At 42.0% G+C, this 11,253-nt stretch overlaps 2 protein-coding genes across 3 annotated transcripts in view; one reads left to right on the top strand and one right to left on the bottom strand.

Moving 5' to 3' along the window:
* The window catches only part of sgca (sarcoglycan, alpha), a 7,121-nt gene extending 2,158 nt beyond the window's left edge, over positions 1-4,963 (bottom strand). The window contains exons 1-8 of the mRNA XM_032502301.1: positions 4,716-4,963; positions 4,334-4,462; positions 4,072-4,223; positions 3,041-3,107; positions 2,746-2,944; positions 2,499-2,667; positions 1,074-1,282; positions 806-832 (exon numbers count right to left, since the gene is read on the bottom strand). Coding sequence (XP_032358192.1) covers positions 806-832; positions 1,074-1,282; positions 2,499-2,667; positions 2,746-2,944; positions 3,041-3,107; positions 4,072-4,223; positions 4,334-4,462; positions 4,716-4,752 — 989 coding nt within the window. The 5' untranslated portion in view covers positions 4,753-4,963. The remainder of the gene's footprint in view (positions 1-805; positions 833-1,073; positions 1,283-2,498; positions 2,668-2,745; positions 2,945-3,040; positions 3,108-4,071; positions 4,224-4,333; positions 4,463-4,715) is intronic.
* A 2,499-nt stretch (positions 4,964-7,462) lies between these two features.
* Positions 7,463-11,253, top strand: part of LOC116671218 (neurabin-2) — a 21,679-nt gene continuing 17,888 nt past the window's right edge. The window contains exons 1-2 of one of the 2 annotated variants that reach the window (XM_032502298.1): positions 7,463-7,755; positions 8,004-9,487. In XM_032502298.1, coding sequence (XP_032358189.1) covers positions 8,117-9,487 — 1,371 coding nt within the window. In that variant the 5' untranslated portion in view covers positions 7,463-7,755; positions 8,004-8,116. Of the gene's footprint in view, positions 7,756-7,775; positions 9,488-11,253 lie in introns of those variants that run through there. The other variant, XM_032502299.1, reaches the window with a different exon arrangement.

The following is an 11,253-nucleotide window of genomic DNA, read 5'->3' on the forward strand; positions in this document are numbered from 1 at the left end:
GATATAGACATTGTTAAAAGGGGTCAAATTTGACCCGAGTACAACAGGAGGGTTAAATAAATAAAAGTATGCACTTATTATTAGCCAGATTTACTCAAAGTATCAAAAGTTAAAGTACTTATATAGTGCAGTAAAATGTTCTCTGTCAGTTTTTTCCTTTTATAGCGGATTTTTCTGGATTAATTTGACTGCTGCATTAATGTGTATGTTGCATTTTACTGCTGTAGATGTTTAAGGTTGTGCTACTTTCAACTCCTTTATGTACTGTTGTTGGGTAGTTTAATCTCCAGCAATGCATCATATTCTATAAAATCATCATATGTTCACCACGTATCTCTAAAACATCAACTTTTCAAATATCCCTGTTTTCAGCTTTATGACAATGCGTTTTCCAGCTGATCCAAGAGGCATGCTAAAGACTTTTTTTTTGGTTTTAGAAGGAAGAAGATTCTCGACACTCCCTACAGATTCTCACAAACATTCAACATCAAAATCACCAAATTTGGAGATGCATGGTTTTCACTGGACAGGAAGCGGATTAAAAACTGTAATCCGGAAAATAACTAAAGCTGTCTGACAAATATAGTGGATTAAAAAAGTACAATATTTTTCCCTGAGATGTAGTGAAGTAGAAGTATAAAGTACAATATCATAAAATGGAAAGTACTGAAGTGTAGTACAAGTACCTCGAAATTGCACTTAAGTACAGCAATTGAAAATGCACTTGCTACATTGGACCACTGATTAATGCAAAAATACAGATAACAGCATCATTCAGGAACAGTGAACAACTCAATTTACTTACTGGTTTGTTTTTGCATTCCTTTTCTCACTATAAAGAAAAAAGAAAAAAGTGTCACCTATGTGTAACAGTTTATCAGGATCAGTCAAAAGCTTTAAGGGTCAATTCACCCACATAACAGATATATTCCCTCCTGCCACTAGTGGAATCCATTGCACGGCTACATGAATGTCCACAAGGGGTAAGTGGGGGGAAAAGGCATTGTAATTTGGTGAACTGACCCTTTGTCACAACAACATCTCTTTTCAGTAGAATCAAGATAGATGCTTACACTCCCTCTCGTCTACCAAACATGATGTAGGCCAGCAGGAGACACAGGATGATGGCGAGGATCAGGGGCACGATCACTGTCACGATGTAGTCCGGTAAGAAGTCTCTTCTCGGGGGAGACTCGGGAGGGTCAAAGTCCCCTCCATCCTCCAGAATCCCCGAACCCATTGTGGGAGCAGGTGGAGCCGGCTCCTGCGTTGTGAGATCAATCTGCAAGGAAAAAGAAGAGGAACGAAGAAGTGAATCTTGTGTTTACAGTAACCATGAGAAACATGAGGCACAGACGACACGATTGTTGTTACTAATAACCATCTTGATTATCAATTAATCATTGAAGTAATTTTTCAAGCTAAAATGTCAAATAGTTGATGGTTCACAGATTCACTCTCAGTCTTACATGATAGTGAATTGAATATTTTTTGGGTTTTGGAATGTTGGTTGGACAAAACAAGACTCAAAGACCAAGGAGCTCATAATAGACTGCAGAAGAAGGGAAACGGACATTCTACCACTAATGATCAGCGTGGACTGTGTGGAGAGGATGGCGGACTTCCGTTTCTTGGGAGTCCACATTGAGGAGGGCCTGACCTGGAGCATGAACACCTCTGAGCTGCTAAAAAAAGGCCCAGCAGAGACTGTATTTCCTGAGAGTACTCAGAAGGAACAACATCCCACAGAGACTGCTGTTGTCCCGATCCTCCAGAGAGAGCATTTGGACATACTGCATGTGCACAGCTGCACAGTGGCTCAGAGGAAAGCGCTCCAAAGGGTCATTAACACCGCACAGAAGATCGTCGGCTACCCTCTCCTTACACTGGAACAACTACACAGTTCCCGCTGTCTCAAAAAAGTCCAGAACATTCTAAAGGACGCCTCCCACCCAGGCCCCCCCCTGTTCAAACTGTTACCGTCAGGCAGATGGTACAGATCCATCAGGGCAAAAACATATAGATTCAAAAACAGTTTCTACCCAACTGCAATAACTAAAATCAATACTGCTAAATTGAACTGAACTGAGACTCCATTTAGGGATTGTGCAGTAAGTGTGACTGTGTATGTAGGAGGCTCAAGCTGCTGTGTATGTATGTACTGTAAGTTTGAATCTGTCCATGCTGCTTTTGGATACTATGCATCTTTTTATTCTATTCTATATTCTAAAATGATTCAAATAGATTTGATGGATTTTTAGGGACCAGAAGATGTTAAAGTATGTAGTTTAAAAATTGTTAATTTCCTGATCAACTTATGACAGCCCTGAAATATCAGGAAGAAATTATTGTTTCAGCGCGTTAGTTCCAGTAGCATCAATCCTAAAAACTCTTAACTTTTAAAAATGTTTTTTTATGAATGAAAATTTTCCATATAAGTTTCATTCATAAAGAAAAAAGACACGTATTTGAATATATGCGTGTTTTTCAGGCCTCACCAGCTCCGTCTTGCACCAGGTGATACAGTTGCTGGGAATGTTGCAGAAGTTACAGCCTCCGGGGACTTTGACTTTGGCCCCTGTTGCACACTGCTTTTGATGCTCTGCTGTCATCACGCTCAAGAGACACTGTGAGAAATACTGCTCTGACCCCACCTTCACATACACACTGACACAAATCAGACTTTCATAAACACACAGTTATTCTAAAGCTAAAACTTATAGTATCTTAAATCTCTTTGTTTACCCTTCAAAGTGTCCTGCAAGAGGGAGGGGAACTCTGCCGCCGCGGTCGAGGGCGTTGGTAATATTGACAATTTCCAACGCCTCTGTCTGCCACAGCTTCTGTAAATCCTGCTTTATCTCGTCCTGGACAGAAGAGGGCAGCACCTTCTCAATCTCCCTCAGCTTGATGAAGAACTCTGCTTGATAGGGCAGCATCTTCTCTGTGGGTTACAGCAGCAATGTATGACATGTTAACATTATTGCACTACCTAACTTAACTGTGTATGCTTTTGTCATATAATTTAAATCAATCATACCCGCAGTGGCTTTGATTACGAGTATGTGTCTGGCTGCTTCATAGCTCCGTTTGTTGATGGCGTAGATCTAACAGAAAAAGAATGAGTTCATTACCATCATAGCTATCAGATTTCATATTATTTCACTGTCTATGTGTGATGTTTGTAAGATAGATGACGTCTACTTCATTCCATGCTTGCTGGATAAGCACACTCAACTCCAACAAGCATTGTAGTCAATATGTGGACTGTGTCTTGTGCAATAACTACATTGATTTTAGTGCAAAATAACAATGTATTTATTAGAACCTGTGTGGTCAGCTGGGGATGTTTGTTCTCCTGTGTCAGGAGCAGCACCCCTAGTTGCATTGGTTTCTGTACGACAATGAAGGCTTTCTATACGTATACATTAGTTATCGGTTTCTTACATTTTCCCATGATGCCTTAACCCTAAGAAACACAGTTCTGCATCACAGGATTATACTGTCTTTCTATTATTTTGTTTTTTTCGTGAAATACTGGAGATATTTACATCTTCAGGCCTTTCATTCAGAACTTCTAAAAAGTTATTGCCGAGATAACCTGATGACGTGGAGATAAACAAAAACAAACAATAGATATAGTATAGAATATAGTATAGGAAGCAAAAATGATCAAAATCCTCCTGAACTCCAGAGGGTAAACCCTACAACTGTAGTTTGTCATGACAATCTCTTATTGGTGGTTCCATCCTAAATGTTTCATTCATCATCATTCTCAGCTTTGAAACATTGTGTTTGATTGAGATAAAAGTGTCACTTCAGAAATGCTGTTATCTTTTGTTGTTTCTTCCTGAATTTTTTATGTTGGTTCAAAACAGCAGATGTAGAGAAACCCCCGGAGCTTTTGTCTCTGAGGGTCTGACAGCAGCCTGACATTTACCACCAGTGTGTCAGACAGCTGCATCATTTTCAGATTTGTCTCCACTGGATCTTTATGGCACAATAGCTACAGGAACAGTAAAATAGGACTCCTTTGCAACATACTGACAGTGTTTCATGATCACTTCATACCTCAATTATACTTTTTCCTGGAGATGTTGGCGTGCCGTACAGGAAGCCATTATCGTAGGGGTGTCTTTGGGTGAAGCGAAGCCACTCTGGGAGGTCTGGGAAATTCTGCCTGTTGCACTTAAAAACCATGGGGTCATCATACAAGCGGCCAGCTTTATGACATGGCAAAAAGAAGAGTAGAGGGTTAGACACATGCGATGACTGGATATACGTATATCTTGTTATTTTGTTTGATAATGACCAAAATAAATGTGATTCTTACCGTAAAGTTTTGACAAAGGTTCAAAGTCATTCTGGAACGTCTCTCTCAGCAGCTCGTATGTAAATAACCTCCCCACAGGAATGGTAACTTTGATCTCTGCAGTGGCCCCAAGGAAACTAACAGCACAAACTGTGGGGAAGTGCAAAATAAACACCCAAGGATTTATCTGAATTGTCAAACATCAAAACCCTAAATGTATTTATTAAAACATGACAACACATAGGCATAACCCCTGCACAGTTAAAGTCCTCCAGTTCTTGACAGCTGCAATCAGGACCGAATGTTTAAACTAAATAACAACATACCTAAAACTAAAACTAAAAACAAGCTGTCCAGAGTTTTTATAATACATGAAGGGAAATTATTTCAGGAATAAACTTGCCTGTTAAAAAGAAGACCCAGCTCCTGTAGCCTGCCATCTTGTTTTGTCCTGTGATTGACAGAGCCAAGCGGAGAGGGGCTCGGTCGCAGCCAAAGACATGTAAGAGCTATTTTTGCCTCGCTCACCTCATAACATCCGGACGGGTGTGTGTGGAAGTAGTGAGGGGTAAATAAAGAACAGTATTACTCCGTCTAGTGATATTAAATCACATAATTAGTTACTCTTAGGAATAATTTTACCAAGCAAAAAGCAACTAGGAATAGTTATTTGAGTATTTCCATTTCCTGCAACTTTATACTTCTACTCCGCTACATTTCAGAGGGAAATTTTGTATTTTTTACTCCACTAAATTTATCTGATGACTCAAGATACTAATTTGTGGATTAAAATTTGACAAAAAAATATGATGCATTGCTCTACATTAAGTCCCCCAACAGTATATAGCGCAGTTAAAAAGTAGATTACGGGAGCTACAGCACTTCACTGCTGGTTAAATGTAATGCATCAAAACAATGACAATCTAATATAGTATAATATATTTAATGTAAGTTTCTGGTTGTTTTAAACTCTTTGTGACAAAAAAAAAGTGAGAACTAATGTCTTTAGTCTCACATATTACTATTTATTGTTCCTTTTCATTTTAAACAAGAGTATTTCAAAAATATACTTTTGATCTTTCATGTGATATTATCCTTTAGAAAAAAATCCTATTTACATATTACATATATTTCTGTATTTCTTGTATATCTTGTAATCTAATATATACACTATAGAAGATATTTACCAAAAAGTGTATTCAATATGCCAAATAAATGACACCATGATCAAGTTGCAAGGTTGCAACAAATAAACACTCAATGGAATGGTGATGTCTTTTGTAAGCAATACATACTTTTTTTTTTAAAAACTTTACACATTGAGGGAATGTTTTTACTCTTAATTTACTGTAAAGTTAAGTGCTGTAACATTAACTTATCTTAACAGGAAATTAAGAGTAAAAACATTCCCTCAATACATTACAAAAACCAAAACATTTATTGCTTACATAAGACACCCCCATTCAGCACCAGAGAAACTGTAAATTTGTAAAATGTCTTCACTACATGACTGCCAATGCTAAGACCAAAGTTACACACTTGTATATAAAAGCTAGCTGGACGGTACTATTCCTTACTGAATAGTGATGCACATTCTGTTTGACAGCACTTCAGTGTTCTCAGGCCATACTTCTCTATTGATGTCCTTCAGAACAGACCTTCAACTGATAAAGAATAGTACTGGGAAGGACAGTCTCTTATATTGTTCTTTGCCATGTGTGAAACAGCTGTACGAATGTGTTGTGGCCTTGTAGATAAATAAGCCCCCGTATAACATTTAGAAACCAAGACAGTGTGGGTGGATTCAAAACCAAATATGAAAATGCTTTGTCTATACCTCACTGATAATGTCTAATGTATCTATCAGCACAGATGCAGAATGCAGGAAGCAAAGAATGTGTCATAAAACCCAACTGATATGTTATTGGCCATGGAGCTTTGGCATGATCAAGGTTTGAGTGATGGGTCCTAATGCTAGTTGAGTTCTCTGACAGGCACAGTCACCTATAGTTTGATATAGTGCATACATATTGACATCATTCTTGTTTGTTGGTGTGCATATGTGCGTGTATATGTGTGCAGGTGAGAAGTGGGCAATAAAATCTACATCTTCCATGCTGACATGAAGAATTGTTGCTTATTTTTTGGGTTGGGTGTTTGACAATTTACATTAGGATTTTTTTTTTTTATTACATTGATTAATTAAAACCACCCTACAGTGGTTCCAAACCTTTTTTCTCTGATGTACTCAAATGATATTGACTGATAGCTTGTGACAGGTTGTGATTAGCTCAATCAATCAATCAATCAATCCATTTGATTTGTCACGTGACAGGGAAATGTTATGCCGTCAGCTCCTTCAAAGTGTGCATGATTCATCATAGGGCAGAATGTGGCCATCAGATGGGCACAGGGAAAAAGAGTCCCCCGGTTGAATGGCCACCTCCAGGATCCAGCAAACCACCCAGCTCACCTCAGACTCTTGTACACAGGACTAAAGTGAGCTATTTCTTATTAAAAACAGGCATCAAATATGGCGATATGAAAGTTATAGTGACATGACTACGATTCTTAATCTAACAAGCTATGTTCACAAAAAATATAGGCCCTCCTGGGCTGACTATGTAGCCTGCGAATTAACTGAAGCGGTTGCTAAGAAACGCAGCGCAGGTAACGTTAGCCTACACTAGCAGCTAGCACAGACTAGCTATATGTTTCGCGTAACCCACACAATACCCCAAAACACCCCAAAACCAACCAACAGCAGCAGACCAACAACTAACCGGTCGAGGCAGCGGTAAAACGGTAACTCCCTGTTCTGGGATGTAAAAGTACTGTTTTTGTCAAAGGAGTCTGGCGGCTTTGAGAAGAGCTAGCTAGATAACTGCTTCAGTTTCCCGTAGAAAAGGGCTGTATAACGGCAAGGTAAAGCTGTGAAAATATTCTAAATATAGCTTACAATTAAAGGGATAAATTTGACGATTTTAAACCAGCTCTGTGTCATGGCAGTGTGTGTGCGGATCAACTGCACCAGCTAACCTATCAGTTTGTTAGTCTAAAGTTTTTTTTTTTTTTTTTTTTAAAGATTTTTGTTATTGGGCAAAGGAATTCGAATAGCCGATTAGCCGTTGTATATTATATTAATCAAGGCTAATCAGAACTAGCTAATCAGATTGCTTGATTTGAGCTACCCATATTACACGAGAAGTGAAATAATACCCATCACTCACTAAAACACATTATTCTGCTAAGCATAATAAATTATGTAGTAGGCTAAAATCATCGCCCACAGAACATACTGCAGGAGACAGGGACGGGCACTAGGACCCAGCGGCTCACTCCTCCATGCAGCAGCACTCTGCCGCTGCGAGAGAAGGACCAGAAATCTGCAGCTCACAGAATGAAGAGATCAAAATGATGCTGCCTGTAAAAAGGGATTAAACGTAAGCAATCTGTAGCCAGCTGCGGTAAATCCGCGGCTCATTACTGTTATACTTTTCTGTGCAAATATTTTTCAATGACTAATGCAGTTATCTGTGAGGTACAGGTTTGCATTGTTGTAACGGCAAGCCAGCTAATGACAGATGCATCGTGCTCACTTTCTCCGTTGCATTGGACGAGAATTGCAGCGGATGCAAGCAGGCCTTTAATACGATCTGTTGTTTTTGTTTCTCCCCATCTGCCGGTCTAGTCTGGGCGCCACATCGCTTGGATCGGCTGCTGGTGGATAAAACAGATTTTCCACCGGGGGTTGAGAAAGGAGACATGCCGTCGCTGAGCATCCGTTGCGACGCTTGACTGACCATGATGAAGACCGAATCCACATCCAAGAGCCCCGGCTCTGGCTCTACGCTCAGGAGCCCATCCCCGCACAGAAACGCGTACGAAGCGGGGATGCAGGCCCTGAAGCCCGTCAAAGACAATGCTGCGAACGGGGACATGCAGGAGGGCCCCCGAGGGCGCAGATACGGCTCCAACGTGCACCGTATCAAAAACATGTTCCAGCAGATGCAGACCATAACCCCAGCCGATGCAGAGTGTGAGGAAGGCGCCAGGAACGCCGACAAATCGGTGCGCCTCTCCCTCCCCAGAGCCGGGAGCCTGAACGAGAACGTGGACCACAGCGCGCTGCTGAAGCTGGGATCCACCGTGTCCGAGCGCGTTAGTAAGTTCGACATCAGTAAACCGGAGAACGGGCATCCACGGGCCTCGTCACCCAGCTACTCCAAGCTGCAGGAGACCCGTCGCATCTTCGAGCAGCAGCAGGAGAGGCAGCAGCAGGAGAGGCAGCAGCAGGAGAGGCAGCAGCAGCAGGAAAAGTTGGCCACCACCAGGGTCCTACTGAAGACAGACAAGGCCTCAGGCTTCCAGGATAGCAGGTTGGACGTGGTGTCTCGGTTCAACGGCAGCACCGAGTCTCTGGACAGCCTGGACACCAGCGATGCGGTGTCCCCTACAGTCAGCCAGCTCAGTGCTGTGTTTGAACGGGCAGCCGAGCTCCGGAACAACCTCCACCGCCTCTCCTCCACCCCACCGCTCCCTTCCCGCGGGGTCAGCGCCAAGGTGGGTGTGTTGAACTCCAAAATAATTACAAAAAGGGTTTGTGCCTTTGCAGCAGGCAACCCAGAGGAAGATATAAACAATCAGATGGGCCAAGAGGGGCCTCCAAGTGGCCCCAGGGGGAGGGCGACTCCTCCATCTGAAAGCATTAATGGGTGCCAAAGCGCCCCAAATAATGAACTTTACTGTACTATAGGAGAGCCAAATGAGCAGAGAGAAAAGACAGTGTCAGATGCAGGTGTTGAGGTCAAATCTGAGGAACACTATGGGGCCAAGGGTCCTAACAGCACAACACTGCAAGGTGACATGCACATCTCTGTGGAGAATGGAGAAACCGAGAAGGGAAGCTCTCCAAAGGGGGGTGAGATGGCTAAGGGTGCTGGGGAGGAGGAAGACAGGACTCTCAGAGACGACCAGTCGGGGCGTGACTCTGTGGATATCAGTACCTACAGCGCGGTGGGGGAGGACTTTGGAGGAAGCCAGGTGGATGAGGAGGAAGATGAGGGTGATGACCGCTACGAGCCCGAGTCCAGCTGTGCAGAAATTTCTGGGCTGCCTGTGGAGGAGGACCCGCCCCCCTCCAGGAAAATCCGCTTCAGCACAGAGCCCATCAAGGTGAGGAAATGTGTAGTGGGAAAAAAAGAATGAATATTAAAAACTGTAGAACTTGATGGTGTTATCTTTCAGACTGTATCCCCAGAGCCTTGTTTAATTAGGCTGATTTCTGTCTATATTCTGGGATGTATTTTATGTCTTTTTTGATCCTGTGTGTTGAGAGGCACGTTCAACTTGCCCTTAAAGCTTATCTACCGCGGTACAGTCAGCACCACTGTCAGCTGTTTTAATGAACTCACTCAGCTTCTGCCGGTGTCAGAATGATGCTGACATTTTGATTTTACCCTGTTTCAACATGGGGCTTTGCACACTACTAACATTCCCTGCCCCTTCCACAGTAGCCAGTTGCTAATGGACGGTCCTGCATTCCTACTGTGCAGCTGACATGGGCCCCAAAAGATCTGTGTTGTAGATACTTCATCTGAAATGCAGTGGGAGCTGCTTCTGTAAATAATTGCTGGGTGAGGAACAAAGAGGCCTGGATAATTAGTCCTGTTTCTAAAGAAGTGGATACTCTGCCGTGGCCAATGCAAGGTCAGCGGACAGTCTATGGGGAGCTGGGTGAGGAGTGGAGTGTTTTTGTGTGTGTGTGTGAAAAAGAGAGGGAGGAAGTGAGAAGAGAGACTGTGATCTCCTCTCGGATCAGTGAGATGTGAGAAGAGGAGGCGGAGTTGATTTAAAGTGTCTCTCCGTGTCTGGGGGTGGTGTAATGATCTGGAGAAGAGCATCAGATTCTCTCCAGTTCAGTCTCGCTGCTCTATTCTGCCTTGAGGTCTGAGGGATGCAGAGACTCTGCCAGCTAAAGTTGCCACTGACACAGTACATCACGCAGAAAGCCATTTCGGTGACTAAGAGCTCCTGTCTCAAATCCTGACCAGTCAAGTTGAAAGTTGCTTCATATCTTCATGATTGCTTAGCTTAGCAAAAAGACTCGAAACAGGGAGAAACAACTAGCTTGGCTTCGTCCAAACGTAAGAAAATCAGCCTATCATCAGCGCCTCTAAACTTTGAAGTGCATTTCCTAAACTGTTAAATTATTTCTTTTAATGTCAAACTAGCTTTACTAAGATGACAGTAATGGTAAAGTAGTTCCGACAGTTGGTGGTGGTAGTGCTAGAAATGTAACTATTTGCCAGAGAAGATTACTAGACGATGTAAACATGGATATAAACAATGCAGGTTACGAAATATTGCTTATTTTCATCAGGAAGGAAACATATTCAGCATATTTGTCAGGCCTCAAGGACACACACAATATTTACTCAAACATAACTCCACAGGCTCAACTAATTAACCTCTAAATAATATCTACAAATAGAAACACAGATGCAGTATTTTAAACAAAGTATTCATGTAAAGCAATTTCTATCAGTGTGTGCTAATAGTACGCAAATACCGATATATTTGTGGTAAGTCAGTATTGGGTTTTAATATCCATCCTGGATGGAAGAATGCTGAAAATCCCATGAATCCCAAATAAATTATGCCTGAGTTTAGTATGCCCAACATGCAATTGTAATGCAGGAAAAAAAAGACAAAAGAGGACTTCTATTTCACTATTTTATCCTCATGATAGCTGGGGGAAGCATCATGTATGGCATAATTAAGAAGTCATAACTCATAAGCGTTGATAAAAAGACTGAATTTGGTTGTGACCCTGCAGCCATCATCAGAGAATAACCTCCTACTGAGTCTTTTCACATGTATCAGTGTAGCCTTTGTTATGAAGATTGATGCAGGGGTGGTTGAGAGTTGGGGGGGGGGGG

This window comes from Etheostoma spectabile, chromosome 21, assembly GCF_008692095.1.
Source record: "Etheostoma spectabile isolate EspeVRDwgs_2016 chromosome 21, UIUC_Espe_1.0, whole genome shotgun sequence".
Lineage (NCBI taxonomy): Eukaryota > Metazoa > Chordata > Actinopteri > Perciformes > Percidae > Etheostoma > Etheostoma spectabile.